Genomic DNA, 18,200 nt, shown 5'->3' with positions numbered 1-18,200 from the left:
TCTCTGGCTCAGCCACCTTCCTCAGCAGAAACCAGTTGAGCCGTCACTCAGTGTCGACCCCCCCTTCCTCCCCTCTGGATGATCTCCTCTCTCACTCTCTCACCTTCTCCCTTCGTCTTATTCCACTGACCATGCATGTTCCAAAAACAGATCTCATTTTCATCCACGGTGCGACCCCCAACCCCCCCTCGAGCACCCTGCACCACCACACTCCTGCATTACCTCCTTTCCAAATCCAAGCCATGTACCCAGTTCCTGTCCAAGTCCACCATCTCACCTCCCCATTGCTCCACCTCGAGCCCCACCCGCACCCCTCCTCCATCCCACCCCACCATGTCCTCCCATGCTGGAATTTGGAGGCGTGTGTCAGCGGGGTGTCTACCAATCCCGAGCCTTTTGGTAGTATAAAACCCTGAGCGTGTTAGCACTTATTCGCTCTTTCTGTCAGACCAGCACTCCTGAATTGGAGGGTGCCACACTTCTAGGTGAGGGTGGTGGACAAGGGTAAAAGCTGCAGAGAACAGCAAGAAGTTAAAAGAGCACGGATAGGCACGCATAGACGGGCAATCCCTTGTCTATCCTGAAAGGATGGAGAACGCACACGCAAAGGGGCCGGTAGACTGCCTGGCTTACTTCGGGGTGAACGAGAACACTGGCCTCACTCCCGACCAGTTCAAGAAGAACCTGGACAAGTATGGCTACAATGGTGAGAGATTGGGGCATCGGCAATGGGATGGGGGGCCTACTGAAAGAAGTTTGGCAACTAGGCCACACCAAAAGAAAAGAAAGATCTGAGTGTTTGCATTTTAAATATTTCACCAAGTACTTTTACTAGAGTTTCTCCAAGTGTTTCCTGAGTCTACACCAGTGGAGTTTCCAGAGATACTCGTAGGGTTGGGGCTGGGTTGAGTTTTTTGCATGTGATGCTTTTTTAGAGAGGAGTTGCAACAGCTGGTAGAAATGCAGAGACATTGAGAAGCAGAGACTTTGAGGGCTTTGAAGAGCTATTTAAAGATAGCCAAAGAAGATGGCTGGAGAGCGAGAGAGACAGGTGATGGCTCAAGAAGCTTCCTGGGTGATATAGGGGGCGGGCGTTAACAGGAGAGACGGATAATTTTAGGCCGGGTATAAAGGGGGAGGTCCTTAGATGGCTTATGGCTAAATGATTTGTAATGTTGTTGCTAATCAATAACCAGTGGAATGGATACATTAGAGAGCTGTAATATGGTAATATAGCTCAAAAGCTGTTTTCACAGTGATGTCTTTGTTGCCTTGGAACATTTTAGTGAGCTGCCATTAAACACAATGGTTTATTTTGTTTAAAAACTAATTTTTGAACTGCAGTGAGGTTTTCATTAGGCATAGTTTAGCAGTCAAAGGAATTCAGTATCAAATTAATGAATACAGAACAACAGCTTTTTTTATTTCAGCCATCTGGTACAGTGATTACAGTCACAGAGTGTAAACCACACAGGGGTCTTTTGAAAAGGTAGAAGTTTTAGAAAACAAAGATCTTTAGGTCACATTCATCATCTTATACCAAGAAGTAAAAGTTCTCTCCCACATGTTTTTCCTAGTGACCGCCATCTTTCTTTTTCTGATTGTTTTTTCTAACCATCTGTTTTCTTGTCTTTCTGTCTCCACACGCTTTCTCCTCCATTACCTTTGTTTCCTACTCCAGAGCTGCCTGCTGAGGAGGGTGAGTGTTTAAGCAGCCACAATTACAAAAATATCTAGATCTAGAATAAACTTCCAGACACCTGATTTGACCCAGATGAGAGGCCATCACTAATACTTCAAACTACCCCTCATCCTCGCAGTTTGATTGTGTGATGCCCACATGTTAATTAATGACTGTCTGCTGGCTATTTAGACCAAATTTTGACCATCATCTTCAGCAACAAAGATCACAAATCGATATTATAAACACTTTCCTTTTATTACATTTATATATTGTGATAATTATCCATTGATTTACATTAATTTTCCTCTTTGTCTGTATCTCGTTCTCTCGCTCAGGTAAGAGCATCTGGGAGCTGATTGCTGAGCAGTTTGAGGACCTGCTTGTCAGGATCCTGCTGCTGGCCGCCTGCATCTCTTTTGTAAGTTTTCTTTTTTGAAATCACGTCAGTCATTTTAAACTGGGGTTATTTGAAACTCAAGGAGCAGCAGTAGAGTTTGCACTAGACATAATAGTAGCAACAGATTTCACAAGACACTGACACCACGTGGGATCAGACACTTGTCTTGAACTCAAACAAGTTTTCTCACATATACATTTCTCCAGCCCTTTTAACATTCTTGATTGCCACTTTAAAACTTGTAATTAATTGCATTTTACTTTAAATCCCATTACAGAAACTCTTCCAGTGAGCATGCATCATTCATTTCTGGTTAGTTTATGAAGATAACTTTGTCCCCTCCACCCCTCTATGTATTTTTGAGGACGACAACTTGAGAGGAGGGAGACAGATTGCAAGGGCTTGCTAGGAGGTGTATTAATTCCTATGCCCAGCTTTCACCCCTTCGGGGCAGCTGTCATGATGGCCTTAGAAGGCGAATATTGAGGAGCCAGTGAGAGACAGGGGGTCAGGGAAGTATAGGGGGGCTGAAGGGTAAGGGTTTATTTTAAGAAAGCCCCAAGCTGAGGAGAGAAACTGAATCCTTCGGGAAAGGTCAGGCTTGAAGGAAGGAACGAAGGGCCTCCCTCCATCGAGAGAGGAGGAGCAAGGAGTTATGGGACATTGAGATCAAATTAATATCAATATTATGACAAAATTACAGCCATTATCATGTGTATAAAGTCATCATACATTTGCCATTTATTTCACATTTTTTCTGCATGCTATTGTACACTGTACGCCATGTGAAATCATGCTAAATGCATACAAAAAAGGCCCATGGCAGCCTCCTGAACACCTAAAAATGTCTCTGATTATTGCATTATATACAAGTTTATAAAAAAAGACACAATGCAAACAAAGTTAAATGTCCATTTAAAGTAGGTCTGACATGTTTCTAGGGCCCACTGTCATTGATTTCTTCTCTCCTACTATAACCTAAGGTGCTGGCCTGGTTTGAGGAAGGTGAGGAGACCGTCACCGCCTTTGTGGAACCCTTTGTCATCCTTCTTATCCTCATCGCTAACGCCGTTGTTGGAGTGTGGCAGGTCAGTGAGAGGCCCGGCACGTTGAGCAATGAGACGTATCCATTGCAGCGATGACAGAAAGTACACAGGTTCCAGTTACTTTCAGCCACAAACCCACACGTGCTTGCACAACCGTAACATTATCACTTTTACAGCTTTGAAGCCCCAGATAGTTAGCATGTGCTCTAAAGCTGATGTTACAACATAGAGTAAATCTTAAATAAAAAATATTATTTACTTCAACTCAAGAAAAGAAATACATTTGTTACTATTTTAGAGTTTATTTGAAGACTCCATGTCCTGTTTATGTTTTGACTGCAATGCAGCAGGGCATGGATGATTAACATTATGCAAGTCATGCTGTTTCTCATGCATGCAAATAAGTAATTGGCACTGCTGTCAGGCGTCAGCCACTATGGGAACATTGTTGTTATCACATCATCGCCAAGTGTCAAACTCAGCTGCTTCGTTCCTGTTTTTCTCATCGAGAAACAAAACCGACTTTGGCAACCTACTATTAGATCAAATTTTATCACTCCAAATATTATCTCTGAACACAGCATGTACATTTCCTGTTGCAGAGTCCCTCAAACACAGATCCATACACTATAACACTTTTTCTCAGTTCAGGATCAATATTTGTGCTCCTCTGTTGTAATTTTAGCTGACCCCCTTTACTCATTGTGACTTTTTACTGATCATTTCTGTCTTTTTGTCTGTGTGTGCCACAGGAGCGTAACGCTGAAGATGCCATCGAGGCTCTCAAGGAGTACGAGCCTGAGATGGGCAAAGTTTACCGTTCTGACAGAAAGAGTGTGCAGATGATTAAGGCCAGAGAAATTGTCCCCGGAGACATTGTGGAGGTGTCCGGTAAGCAATGTCAAGATTGTCTGTTTTATTTTTTAAAGTGACTTACATTTCTGTTGAGGGAAAGAAAGACATACACAAACTCAGGATATATGTGTCTGATGGCAAAGCCTCGTGCCTTTTTAAGGCAATGTAAGCGAGACAGGATGGAGTAGCGCTGTGAAAACATGCTGACTGAAGGAAAGCAAAATCAGGAGTATAAATACCCTCACTAGCACCTGCCGCACCTCTTCTCCCCTCCCTGCCATGGCCCACTTCTGTTCATTCGTCAGTGTACACCTGTTGGCTCTCTAGCTGGCTATCCCCCACCCCCAACCATGCGTGGTTCATTCTCATTGGGCCTCATTAGGTTCTGTCTCATTATAAAAGCCATTGATTAAGTATAGAAAGTTAATCTGGGGATTTGGCTTTAAATTTGGAATAAATTCTACCATGTTTTTTAGATATTTGTTTATTTATATTTCAGTTAGGGACTTTATAGTATGCTAGCTACCACTTTTACAGTCACTTAAATGTTGAGGTGTCGCAAAAGTAATTAAAAGTAAGTGAGAAAGTAGTCCACAAATATACACAGCCACCACAGCTACATTTATTTTATGTTTAATGTAAATAAGAAAGGAAAGAATTCATTTTCATGATGGCTTCTCTGTTATTCCCACAGTTGGTGACAAAGTCCCAGCTGACATCAGGATTGTTACCATCAAGTCCACCACCCTGCGTGTTGACCAGTCCATCCTTACTGGTAAGCTTTCAAGAAACCTCAAATCTGTCTAATACATGTTTTTCTTTCTTGTCTGCATTTGCAGTTTTGAGTTATTTTTTTTTATTTTCTCTCTCAGGTGAGTCTGTCAGTGTGATCAAGCACAATGAGGCTGTCCCCGACCTCAGAGCTGTCAACCAGGACAAGAAGAACATGCTTTTCTCTGTAAGTGCCTCACCAACATCAATATTTCATCTGCGCTGTTGCAGCCATTTTTTTTTCTGTTACTCTTCATGTCATTTCCCTACATCTAACTCTTCTTCTCTTCCTGTAGGGCACTAACATCGCTGCTGGCAAGGCCATTGGTGTTGCTGTGGCCACCGGAGTCTCCACTGAGATCGGCAAGATCCGTGACCAGATGGCTGCCACTGAGCAGGAGAAGACCCCTCTGCAGGCTAAGCTGGATGAGTTCGGCGAGCAGCTGTCCAAGGTTATCTCCCTGATCTGCGTTGCTGTCTGGGCCATCAACATTGGCCACTTCAACGACCCCGTCCACGGTGGCTCATGGATCCGTGGTGCTGTCTACTACTTCAAGATCGCTGTCGCTCTGGCTGTGGCTGCCATCCCTGAGGGTAAGGGAAGCACAAACCAGAAAGTGACTGTTTGTTCCCACGCTGTTCGTTCATCATGCTCACAGTTTTCGCCAACATCTCTCAGGTCTGCCCGCTGTCATCACCACCTGCCTTGCCCTTGGTACCCGCCGTATGGCCAAGAAGAACGCCATCGTCAGAAGCCTGCCCTCTGTGGAGACCCTGGGCTGCACCTCTGTCATCTGCTCCGACAAGACTGGCACCCTCACCACCAACCAGATGTGTGTGACCAAGGTTGGTACTACACTCGAAAAAGGAAATTGTGACAATTTGTCCAAAGAATAATTCTGGACATAATTAAATCTTTCTGTCCTTCCTCCACCTCAGATGTTCATTATCAAGAATGTTGATGGCGACCATGTTGACCTTGATGCCTTCGATATCTCTGGCTCCAAGTACACCCCCGAGGGCGAGGTGTAAGTTGTTTTGTCCTCATTCAAACTCAGCATCCGTCATACAATTAAGTGCGCACGAACCTTCTCTTATTTATTTGCAATTCTCTCTTTCAGTTCCCAGGGAGGTGCCAAGACCAACTGCAGCCAATACGATGGCCTTGTTGAGCTGGCTACCATCTGCGCCCTGTGCAACGACTCCTCTCTTGACTACAACGAGGTAAATTTATAGATTCCTGCAGCATATTTTGCAGCGCTGTTACCCCATGACCTTCTGCAATTTAACCATTTCTCTTCATCACCCTCCTTGTCTCCAGTCCAAGAAGATCTATGAGAAGGTCGGTGAGGCTACTGAGACCGCCCTGTCCTGCCTGGTTGAGAAGATGAATGTGTTCAACTCCAACGTGAAGAACCTGTCCAGGATTGAGAGAGCCAACGCCTGCTGCTCCGTAAGTTTTCCAACTGCTATTTGCGAGAAGTTTAGGATAATCCACGTTTAATGTTAATACAGCTAATTGTGATAAACCTTTTATCTCTGTGTCTTCCAACAGGTCGTCAAGCAGCTCATGAAGAAGAACGTCACCCTGGAGTTCTCCCGTGACAGGAAGTCCATGTCTGTGTACTGCACCCCCGCTAAGGGTGATGGTGGCGCCAAGATGTTTGTGAAGGCTAGTGTCTTTATGTCTTTTTTTCCTCATCCCTTCTCACATCAGACACTGTGAATCACTCAGCATAACACAAAACAATCATCCTCTCCACAGGGTGCCCCCGAGGGTGTGATTGACAGGTGCGCATATGTGCGTGTTGGCACCACCCGTGTTCCCCTGACCAATGCTATCAAGGAGAAGATCATGTCTGTCATCAGAGACTGGGGTACCGGCCGTGACACCCTGCGTTGCCTGGCCCTGGCCACCCGTGACACCCCACTGAAGTTGGACGAGATGAACTTCGAGGACTCCACCAAGTTCGCCGACTACGAGGTGAGAATTTGGTGGACTTGACGATGAAATGTGTGAATACGCTTGTGAAGACATGTACAAACATGGATTGAACGTCTCCATTCACGCCTCTCTCCTCAGACTGACCTGACCTTTGTTGGCTGCGTGGGTATGCTGGATCCCCCTCGTAAGGAGGTCACTGTCTCCATTCAGCTGTGCAGGGAAGCTGGAATCCGTGTCATCATGATCACTGGTTAGTGTTATAGATGGGATGAATTAGCTATACAGAATTGTAAACAAAGTACTCATATATCATCATTTACACAGAGGTATGTATCTTAGATCTGAGCATATCTTACACTCCAGAATTGCCCCTGTCATGATACCATTCTTAATTTTGGATCGTGTATAAAACCATCTGCTGTACCATTTGAATCTACAGTATACACAATTTAAAACAACCCTATCTGCTCTCTTGTGGTGCTAAATTTGTGCTTTACACCTCAGCAGCATCAGTCTTTTTATTGACTTCTTCACCTCAAAATTTCAGGTGACAACAAGGGAACTGCCATCGCAATCTGCCGTCGCATTGGCATCTTCTCTGAGGAAGAGGATGTTTCTGGCAGAGCCTACACCGGACGTGAGTTTGACGACCTTCCCCTCCATGAGCAAGCCGAGGCTGTGCGCAGAGCTTGCTGCTTTGCCCGTGTGGAGCCATCCCACAAGTCCAAGATTGTTGAGTTCCTGCAGGGTTATGATGACATTACTGCTATGGTAAGAGCTCAGCAGCGTAGGATGTAGCACATGTAGTACTGTAGTACTGTGCATGTGTGTAGTTGAAGTAGCTGAACTTTCTCCTCTCCCCCTCCAGACTGGTGATGGTGTGAACGATGCCCCTGCCCTGAAGAAGGCCGAGATCGGCATCGCCATGGGCTCTGGCACTGCCGTTGCCAAGTCTGCCTCTGAGATGGTCCTGGCTGACGACAACTTCTCTTCCATTGTGGCTGCTGTTGAGGAGGGCAGAGCTATCTACAACAACATGAAGCAGTTCATCCGTTACCTCATCTCCTCCAACGTCGGTGAGGTCGTCTGTATCTTCCTGACTGCTGCTCTGGGTCTGCCTGAGGCTCTGATCCCCGTCCAGCTGCTGTGGGTCAACCTGGTGACTGACGGTCTGCCCGCCACCGCCCTGGGCTTCAACCCCCCTGATCTGGACATCATGGGCAAGCCCCCACGTTCCCCCAAGGAGCCCCTGATCTCTGGCTGGCTGTTCTTCAGATACATGGCTATTGGTGGTAAGTAGCAGTTGATTTTGTGTGTTTGGGTTTTGTCTGAATGCAGGACAAACACTTACCTACACTGACGCTGTTACTTCTCCCTAACAGGATACGTCGGTGCTGCCACTGTTGGTGGTGCTGCCTGGTGGTTCCTGTACGATAGCACTGGCCCCGGTGTCACCTACTACCAGCTGGTAAGAACCTGTCTGTCTTACATGTTGTCTCAGACAAACGCTTACACGCAAACACTGAGTGACCTCACCTCTCCTCTGTGCAGTCCCACTTCATGCAGTGCTGCGATGAAAATGAGGAGTTCGCCGGCCTGGACTGCGAGATCTTTGAGGCCGCTCCTCCCATGACCATGGCCCTGTCTGTGCTGGTCACCATTGAGATGTGCAATGCTCTCAACAGGTAATATTACACGTGTTGCAAAGGAAAACACATTTTGTCAGCAACACATCCAACTTCAGTGTGTTAATGAGCTTTTAAGTCAAAATGAGAACATCTTTTATGACTACTTTGGAGGCGGCTATACAGTATGTGCACAACATCTGAGTCCAACACAAAGTTCCCTACAGACAATAAAGTATATTGCATTGTATCATATCGAAGCAACATAGATGCTATAAAGAAGACCTGTGATATTGTATTGTATTGTAACTTCTCTAATTAATCTAGGTCACTCACTGTGGACAGCAACTTCCATTTATAACCTTAACCATATTACTACTTACATGTGAGCAAAAAATGTATGTGCAATACATAAATTAAGAAAAAGTTTCCAATCATCAACCACACATTTACATTCGTCCACCATGTCTCTGCTTATATGACTTTCCGAGCTGTTGTTCTGACTTGAGGGGGGCGTTCACGTTCATTTCCCCAGTCAGGAACTAATGTTTCCAATTATTCCAACACCTTGTGAATGCACTACTATTCTCATAATTCCTTTTATTTTTATTATTTAAAGCTTGTCTGAGAACCAGTCTCTGTTGCGCATGCCCCCATGGAGCAACTTCTGGCTGATTTCTGCCATGACCCTCTCCATGTCCCTTCACTTCATGATCATCTATGTTGACCCTCTGCCCGTAAGTGCTCCCTACAGTTTGATTTAGTCCCTTCGCCAGTTTTTGGAATTATATTGAAGTGTTGTAGTTTTTGCTGCAGTTGCTTTCCAGTGTCGTTTCTGACTCCCACTCTTTTGTCCCGTCCCCCAGATGATCTTCAAGTTGACCCATCTGAGCACAGAACAGTGGCTCATGGTCCTGAAGCTTTCCTTCCCCGTCATCCTCATTGATGAGGTGCTGAAGTTTGTCGCCCGCAACTACGTTGAGTGTAAGTACCCTTGAATCTTTTTCCCTCTAACAATGAAAAAAAGATTTACCTTATTTCCTGAATTAACAGTTCTGATCTCTGTTCATCTTAATATATTTTTAATTTATTTATACTGTCATCTTTTTTTGTTGATTATTAATTAATTTTTTTAAAAGTGTAATCCTTCTTCAAATTGTACTGTCATTTCACTTTATCACATCATCCCTTCATTAATCTACAAATCCATCATACCTGTTGTCATCCTCCTGATCTTTCTCATAACTCTCTCCTCTCTCCATTCCTCATTAACTCACTTAACCCTTTTTGATTTCCAGACTAAATTCAGTCAACCAACCACCATTAGCTTGTAACTAAAGCAAGGTATTCTATGCCGATCACTGTGTATCTATAGTTTGTGTGTAGATATGGTTGTGTATCTGTCTTGTATATATTATCAGTCTCCTGTTGATGTAGAACTGAGGGTTCTCCCTAATACTTAACAAGACTGAAAAACATCTGCCACAAACTGACAAGGTGGCTTGATGACTAACAAATGGGGTGATATCTCAGTGCTGCGATCTGTGTCCGATGTCCATCTCTGAGCTCTCTGTTTCCTGTTATTTCTGATGTGATGAGATGCTTGTTCATCACAAGGCAAGTTCGTCACCTCTGAGCTGCTGCTGTCAGCGTTACAGCACATATGTTGAGTTGTTTCTGTCTGCAGTAGTAGGATGTCTCCACTTTTGTAAAAAGGCTTGATATCACTCGAGTCCCCAAAAACCTTTTGGCAACATTTTATTTCAACCCTCAAATTTAGCATTTATGGGCAAAACATAAACATAACTGTTTTTTTATAGCAGACTTCAATGTAAGCAGATAAAAGCTTTTAGTGTTTATTGATGTAGATTTAATCAATAGGTTTATCTTTAACCTGTAAAGCAAACATAACAGGATTTTTGTTTGTAATAACAATATAACACAGCTGTAATTTTTTTAAGTGATACGTCTTGATAGGAATAGTTTCCATTATTTAACATTTAAAAATGTCATTCTATGTGCTCATAACTACTCTATAATGTTATAAACGGTCTTTTATATGTTTACCTTCTGCTTAGAAATGATAAGGGGAGTTGAAGTGAAATGTTACCAAAAGAAATTGGGAATTTTTCATTTGATGGCCATGCTGTTCATGTTGTCCTCGTTGGGAAAATCCATTAGTTCTCGAAAAATATGCTTTCCTTCCTAGAATATTGCCTCAATGTAGAGCTAACGCTGTGCTTATCATCCAGGCCAGGTCAAACTACATTTGCGTCTAATTTTTCCTATTTCACAACATAAAATTTGCCATTTGGCTTTAAGGGCCAGGTTGTTACATTTTGTCTCATTTAAAAAAGTCTATCCCATTAATGTCTGCATCCGAAAAGATTACATTTACTGAAAATGAAATCACCTGGAGCTTCGACTTTGAAATGTTTTAAACCAGTTTGACCCAGGCCTGATCTCTTTACATGTTCCTCTGCTGTACGAGTAGAAGATAGACAAAAGCAAAATAACTTGTGCTCACTGTCGTGCTACTGACACCGACGTAGTTTGCTTCGCTGCTTTCATTAGATTTGATGTAAAAAAAAAAATTCAAAAGTGAGAAAATATTATATATTACATCACGTTTAGTAAAATTAGTTCCAACACGCAATGATCATGAGTTTGCCTGCAAAGATACTTAGTGTCGCTCTGTTTCATTTGCTGAAAGGGTCATTGTGTCGGTTTCCATTGTTGACCACATCATGCATCCAAGAGTCCTCTCCCTCTCTGATTTATCCATTTTCTCTTTCCCAGGTGGAAATGTTGTATAGAGATGTAGAAGAAGAGGATCTTAAGGGTTGGAGAGAAAGAGGCGGAGAAGAGAGAGAGGAAGATCACAACTGAAGATGGGAACCATTGTGAGCCAACCAATAGAAGAGAGAGGAGAAAATACAGGAAAATGTATCATAAAAAACAATAAAACACAAAAAAATCTACATAAACATAGCCTCTATATAGGGAAGGAGATTGAATTAAAACGAGGGACGTTTCCCTGCCGATAAAGTATTAACATATTTAAGATTTTATTCTAAGAACTAAAGTATGTATTAAAAGTGATTTTTTGTTAAACTTGGATATTCTCAGCCGTTGTGTTTTTGTGTCCTCTGTCCATTTTCATATGATTGACTTTCCAGCTCATTATTTTTATTCTAGTCTTTGTTGCTCGTGTCGCAGGCAGCCTCCCTGCTTTTTTGGCTGGGCTCTGTACAGTGTGGTGTAGGGTTGCAAAATGACTTCATATGGGCAGAAAAACCTCATGCCTTCAGCTGCCAGCGCTCTCTATAGGCTCCATGCAGTCAGCAGACTCTGTTGGAGGTCTCATGACATTAAATGGGCATGTCCACTCAGTCACAACACTTTTGGTCTTATATATTGTTTACGTGATAAGCTGAAATAAAGTGATGATTACAAACTCATGTACTTGCATTGTGGCGCACATTTTTATTCATCTTTTAAACGTACATTTGGTGTATACAGTGTTTAACATCCAGGTTTGAGATGTGAGACAAACAATTTTAGTTTTATTCATTCATTGTTTTGGTTTTTAGCTCGTGTCAAATATTCTACAGTATTTCTGCCTTTTAGTGCTTAACAGTGACAGTTCATTGGTCTTTGGCTTGCAGAGCTGCATCGTTTTTGTTAAAGCCCAAATCCGTTAGATGAGAGTCCTGAATGGTATGTTGGCGTCCTTCATTTGCTTTTCATAATCTTCATCAAACATCTTTGATTGCTCGGGTGTGAAATGGTTCTTCCAATCACCTACTTCACCTGCAAAGATGGATGCAGAAGAGAATAAAGCAGGGTTAAATACATAAATCAATAATAATATGTTGTAGTTAGTGAATAACTACGAATTAAGTTGCTGCACCTAATGATTATTTTCCTTATGAATTAATCCGCCAGTTATTTTCTCAGTTAATTGTTTGGTTTTTCAAATGTCAGAGAAATGTCAATCATGTTTTCCAAGAGCCCAATCCAACATCGACAAAATACTATATTTTAAATAATGCAATTATTAAAATAGTCACAGATTTATTTTCTGCCGATAGACTAATCAGTTAATCAACTAATGTTTTAGCTATATTGGGCTCAAGGTTCTCATGGTTTATAAAAACAACAGAAGCAAAAGCAAGAATTACAGGAACCTCTAGGTTGCGCCACTGCACTGTACAATTTGAAGTCGAGGGCCCAGACGAAATATATAGTAATACAATATAATCAATACAATAACAGATTAGTAGTTCTCTCTTTGTGAAGCGTATACCGTTGAGCTTCTTGTTGAGCGGTTGGCAGGGTTAGGGTTCCCTGTGTGTTTATGAGAGTAGGATGAGGTAATCATGATGCTGTATTCACCCAATACAAAACCTGGAGGTTTAAAGGTGCAATATGTAAGAATTTCTGTTTAAAACATTCAAAACTAACTAAACCTTTCTACACAATGTGAAGAAATGACAGTTTTGACTTGATGTCAAAGATATCTAAGTATTGAGGAAACCGACTACCTCAACATTACCAGGTAAAGTAGACTAATAATTATAAGTTGTTAAAATGTTTTAGCTCGCACGACTTAAATTTATTTAAATAGACTACTTCACTTGGTAATTCTGAGGTCAACAGTTTCCTGACTTTTTTTAAGTCAACTTTTACAGTGTAATGAAGTTAGCATGCTAACCAGCTACTCCTGACCTGTCTTGTCTCTTAATACCACTTTGTACCTCAAGAGGCGATAGTCCGATAGTATAGCTCAGGCCTGCGGAGGCGGCCGCTGACTGATGCCCGACCTCCCTCTCGCTCCTCTGCTGCTTAACGTCTCTCCTGTTTCCTGCCTTCATCATCCCTTGAGTCAGACTTCTCATCAGAGCCGCTGTAAATCAGCTCAGTACTGTATTCACTGGCGTCAAACTGGCCTCCATCAGTCTTGTGTTCAGTCCCAGTCCTGTGTTGACTGTGAGGCCGGTGAGCCTGGTTCTGATGCAGCTACAGTTAGCAGCAGTTAGTTACTCTGGTGATATGCTCTCCCCTAATTGTTTTGAGTATGAATTCAACAGGTGGCAAATTCTTACATGTTGCACCTTTGATTATGTGGATCAACATCGTTCTTCTGAACAAGACTAAGAGCAGAGTGATGCACCTTTTCTCATGAACGGAGAGACGGAATGATCAAAAACAGGTGCTGGGACGCAGGAGTAGTTGGCCATCGGGTTCTCCTTCATGTTCTTGAAGGACGTGAGCTCCACAATCTTGCTGACGACCTCATCAGAGACCAACATGTCCAGGTACCTCATGATGCGCTCCACTTCACGCCGAGGATTCTGGGGGAGGAAATATGATAGTGGGAGTTTGTACAACATGCTTCGGTAATACTGGGTCTTTATGTTCTTGAAACTGGTTCTTATTACCTCCTTCATGTCCTCATAGAAGAGGTAGAGGATGTTTCTCTTCTCTCTCTCCACCCAGTAACCTTTCACATGGTCATACCAGGAGCCCCACGACACTGTAGAAACAGAATTCAATGAGCAGCCGTCATGAAAAGGTCACTCCCACTCCAGTTAAAGGTTTATGTGACTACAGAGCATAGATTGACCAGAAAATCTCACAGAAAAGTAATCTCTGTCAATAATCACGTATGACCTCCTAGAAGTGTGTGGTGGTGTCTTTATCTGCAGTGACCCTGCCCTCTGGTGGTAATTTATTTTCATAGTATTTTGCTGTATTCGAGATCATAAAGAGCTGCAGGTCTGCTTGTCTGTTTGACCGAGGGCGCGGCTGATATTCACACACACAGGCAGGGCAGAGAGGGAACTGCTGGACAGGATGATGCCACCACTAGCGTTTGGCAGGTAAAATGCCGTTTATAATGTTTAATTGTCATCCTAATATACGCCATATGTATCAGCGTTTAATAAGTTGGACCTGCAAACACACTTATTAATATGTAAACTTGGTTGAATTGACCTTTAAGTATAAAAATATATCAGTTGAAATGATTTTGTGGATCTGAAAGAACATTTTCTTCTGTTGACCTTCACTCTAATCTCGTCATGGTCACTGAGGCATACTAAGTTTCTCATGGGGGAAAAACTGTGAGGTAAGAAACTAACTGTCATGGATCACAGCAGTCACCAACCACTTTTGCCCATCCAACCTTTTCAAATTACACAAGAACCTCTGGCTGTTGGAGTAGGTACGTGTGCCAGCCATGACTGGTAAGAGGCTTTGTGCCAGCAGAATTAACCTGTTATACCGAGGCTAAGATGACACTCGGGAATGTGATAATCTACTTACATTCTCCTCGCATGAACTTGTGAATGTAGCCGTCCCAGGGCCCTGGCTCGGGCTGGGTCTTATTCATACAATCAAAGTGGTAGTAGCTCACCAGGTTGTCTTTGGCATTGCGTGCCACGTAGATAGCCTTAAGCGGGACATAAAAAGGGATTTACAACAACAGTACAGTTGTTCACCTCTCAATCCAATTGCGTGCAACGTATCATGAACCTTTCACCCCATTAGCATGCATTTACTGTTTAGAGCGCAATAAAATTGCTCAGTTGAATCGAACAGATTGAGTCTTACCTTGCACTTGTTTTCCCAAAATCCAGGAGGCACCAACTGAAAAGGAAGATGTGTCTTTATAACTCTAGGTGGATCCATAGTCTTCAGAAGATCAAGACCTGAATCATAAGTTCAGGGAAAAGAATACGTACGTGAAAGAGTTGAAATGCAGATTCCATGTTGTGCATATGTAAGTCTCACTCTAATTCACTGAGATGACTGACTTTACAATGCTCCAGCACCATTTTAGCCACTTTCTAAGAGCAAATATCTCCCTTTAGCCTCTGATATGAAGAAGCCACATCTGGCAGCAAGTTAGCTTAGCTACAGCTAGCTTGACTCTGTCCAAATGTAACAACATCTTTGTACCAAAACCTCTAAAGCTCACTAAGAGGTTTACCTCATTGTGACTGCAAGACTCCAGGAGTCATTAGTTCAGCCAAGAATTCATGAAATGGCAACTTTTTGTCTTTTATACATTTAAACAGAGTTAGGCTTGGTGGTAACCCTGCTTCCAGTTTTCTTTATGATATTCAAGCTAAGCTAAGCTAACTGGTTGCTGGCTGTAGCTTCACAGACAAGTAAAAATAACAATTTCCCAAAAGTTCATAGTATTTCTAGAAGTCTAAGTCGCTCCCATTAACCCAATAGCCAGTAATTTCTAGCAAAATAACTCTTATAAACCTACCGCACACCACCTTGCACCAAACAGCAGAAATACAAAGGTAGCAACTAGCTAACTGGCTAAAGAGTCAAGCATCGAGCAAAGAAGCAACGCAGGACATGGTGGAACAAGTGTTTGTACATCAGGTGGTCAGATACACACTGCACATTAATTTTGGAAGCTTGAGTTGTTTCATTTCTGAAGAAGCCATTTCTTGCTAGTAGGCTAGTAAGTCACCCATTTACAAGTCTTGAATATTGCACTTGATCAAAACTTGTAAATGCAGTCACACGCATACAAACATAACCGCACAAATAAACACCTGAGGGGATGGGTGGTGGGGAGTTGATCTCGAGGAAAGGACTGCGGACGGGTGTGGGGGCTCGTTTGCAGGCCTCAGCATCTCCGTTGTGAATAAGCAGGTCGACTATCTCCTGGGTCCACGTGGTCCCTTATGTGCCAAAAATGAATGAATGAATTAACACTGAGTTGAATGAATTGGACACTTTCCACGTGGTAAATCTCACCAGTTTGTGGAGACACAATATTACACACACAGACTACATTAACCAACACATTGAACGTGTCTTTTGCTGCACATGGTTTTACTGTAAATACTGTATATATTTTAGCATATCCATATCCACCCCTCACTGGTTATTCGGTTACCAAAGGTATTACCACAATACATACATGCATTACTCTGCATTTTACTGCTTTGCGATGCCAAACTGTATTTCATTTTCTCAGCACTTCTGCTCTGTTCAGTGATTATAAAGTTGAATCTAATCTATGTTGAATTGAATCTGTGTAATCTCGTCAGGTGGCCTCAGAAAGAAATCCATATCAATTTAAATGATAGTCTTGAAGATGATTAGTTTAGACTGACTATATGTTGCTTGAATTCCTTTAGTTTATGTACTTTTTTCTGATTTTCTGACAGTTTTGTCAGCTTCACTCTATGATGGGTTCATTATGTTCTGTGGAGAAAAATGCACTTTAAAGACAACAAGAATGTCTCGTAAATTTACTCTTGATCCAGAAAAATGACTCATGTGAGTGTTATACTGTTGTATATTATATGATAGGATAATTATTAATGTTGCATAATGTGTAAGCAGCATTGTTTCTGTTGTAGTTTGTCAAGGTAGAGCTAACCAAACTGAAACCCTACTAAGAGAATTACTGTATATGAGTACCTGCTTTGGGGTAGGTGGCGATGAGGAGGTCAGAGGGGTCAGGACGGAAAGCCCAGATAGGGTCCCAGTTCTGGGCGATGCAGCTCATGAGAGGAACTCCTCTGACAGGGATGAGAGGGAAGCGAGTAATGGAGGCGCTGGCCTTCTGGATGGCGTCGCTATAGGACATCTCTTCCTTCTCTGACATGATTCACACTGTCAAAAGTTAACTCCAAGAAATCAAGAAACAAGCTGATAATCCACTGTGAAATGGCTCAAGCGAGGCTGGTCCGGTGGTTTGTCACTGAAGTCCTGTCCTCTGCAGCTCCTCTCTCAGCTGGCTTTAGGTCCTTTGTCAAACATTCACAGTTGATTTGTTTTTGTAGACAATAAATTCCAGCGAGCCCCTCCCTGTTTGGTTGTTAAGCAATTACTGCACGCACAACCTCTTTACACTTTCATTATCTCCTCGTCCTATTGGTTCCTCTCTTGAATTCTTCTGGTTTTCAACCTAAATCCTCTCCATCTGACTCCAAAAACAATCCCTCCTGAGCTCCCAGCTGAGGTCTGACTGTTTTTCTCCTCCCTTTCTATCTTTGTAACCTGGCTGTCTGAGTGCTTGTACCAGGTTCTTGTCTGTCTGCCACCAGGAACTTGCACAAGCAGACCTACACTAAAGTGCCCTTATGTAACATTCCCAGTTACGCATGAATTCCACTTTTGCTCACAACTTGTCTTGACTGCTTCCCCCTGTAATCTGAGGAAGTGACCAGGGCGGGTCCTAAAAGGGCTCTATACACGACAGAGGCAAACACTTAACCTGACAGAACAAGAAATAATGATGTTATCACCATGTGATTTCACTCATGCCACTTGTGTTTACTACAGATGAAACATACCTTTGGACTCAAACATTCAGGTCAAACTTAATGGCAGTGAAAGATAAAGTTTTGCTATTCTCAGTTCAGCCAGAAGCAGCTGAAATTGACATTCCAGGATTTCCACAGTCAATATCCTGCCAAAGGTAGAACAATATTTTCTCAGAAAATAGGCTCAGTTGCCTGAAACATTTGGCAACATACAGAGTCCTCTTTACAATTCAAAAGACTGCTTGTGAATGACTGTCTTTTAAAGTGCAGAAACCCACAGGGATAAATTCAATGAAGATAAATGTAAAGCAACCTCAAGGATAACGCTTGAATTTGGATACATGTTAAATGAAAGCAGGACGTTAACATTTAGATTAAATTACAGGCCACAGTGTCCCCATGTGGATAGACTTTTGCTAAAACAGAAACAGCTGTAACTGATGAATGGAAAGGTCTCTTTCACTGAATTCATGCTCCATATGTTTTAAATTATAGTACAAAAGCTATATGTTTACCCACATTTACAACAGCCTCTTTGGGTTAATGATTAATTCAAAATGACTGGCTTT

At 42.5% G+C, this 18,200-nt stretch overlaps 2 protein-coding genes across 3 annotated transcripts; one reads left to right on the top strand and one right to left on the bottom strand.

Moving 5' to 3' along the window:
* Positions 1-383: 383 nt before the first annotated feature.
* On the top strand, positions 384-11,782 carry atp2a1l (ATPase sarcoplasmic/endoplasmic reticulum Ca2+ transporting 1, like). 2 transcript variants are annotated; one of them, XM_073490027.1, is made up of 23 exons: positions 384-706; positions 1,682-1,699; positions 2,020-2,102; positions 3,065-3,169; positions 3,880-4,018; positions 4,677-4,757; positions 4,855-4,940; positions 5,050-5,347; positions 5,433-5,599; positions 5,693-5,781; positions 5,875-5,977; positions 6,075-6,206; positions 6,309-6,425; positions 6,519-6,737; positions 6,837-6,948; positions 7,246-7,469; positions 7,567-7,990; positions 8,081-8,166; positions 8,250-8,383; positions 8,943-9,060; positions 9,190-9,307; positions 9,622-9,667; positions 11,123-11,782. In XM_073490027.1, the coding sequence occupies exons 1-22, from the start codon at positions 589-591 to the stop codon at positions 9,624-9,626; spliced, it is 2,976 nt and encodes a 991-aa protein (XP_073346128.1). In that variant the 5' UTR covers positions 384-588; the 3' UTR covers positions 9,627-9,667; positions 11,123-11,782. The 2 variants fall into 2 exon arrangements, with proteins under 2 accessions (XP_073346128.1, XP_073346127.1); XM_073490026.1 differs by lacking the exon at positions 9,622-9,667 and having other exon boundaries at positions 433-706.
* Positions 11,783-11,786: 4 nt separating this feature from the next.
* sult1st6 (sulfotransferase family 1, cytosolic sulfotransferase 6) lies at positions 11,787-17,437 on the bottom strand. The gene is made up of 7 exons (XM_073490028.1): positions 16,784-17,437; positions 15,907-16,035; positions 14,942-15,039; positions 14,654-14,780; positions 13,768-13,862; positions 13,500-13,680; positions 11,787-12,136 (listed from the first exon to the last, which is right to left on the bottom strand). The coding sequence occupies exons 1-7, from the start codon at positions 16,968-16,970 to the stop codon at positions 12,024-12,026; spliced, it is 930 nt and encodes a 309-aa protein (XP_073346129.1). The 5' UTR covers positions 16,971-17,437; the 3' UTR covers positions 11,787-12,023.
* Positions 17,438-18,200: the final 763 nt, after the last annotated feature.

Source organism: Pagrus major, chromosome 20 (assembly GCF_040436345.1).
Source record: "Pagrus major chromosome 20, Pma_NU_1.0".
NCBI classification, from domain to species: Eukaryota; Metazoa; Chordata; class Actinopteri; order Spariformes; family Sparidae; genus Pagrus; species Pagrus major.
The sequence above is the reverse complement of the archived record's forward strand: the minus strand, read 5'-3'. Positions and strand labels throughout refer to the sequence as shown.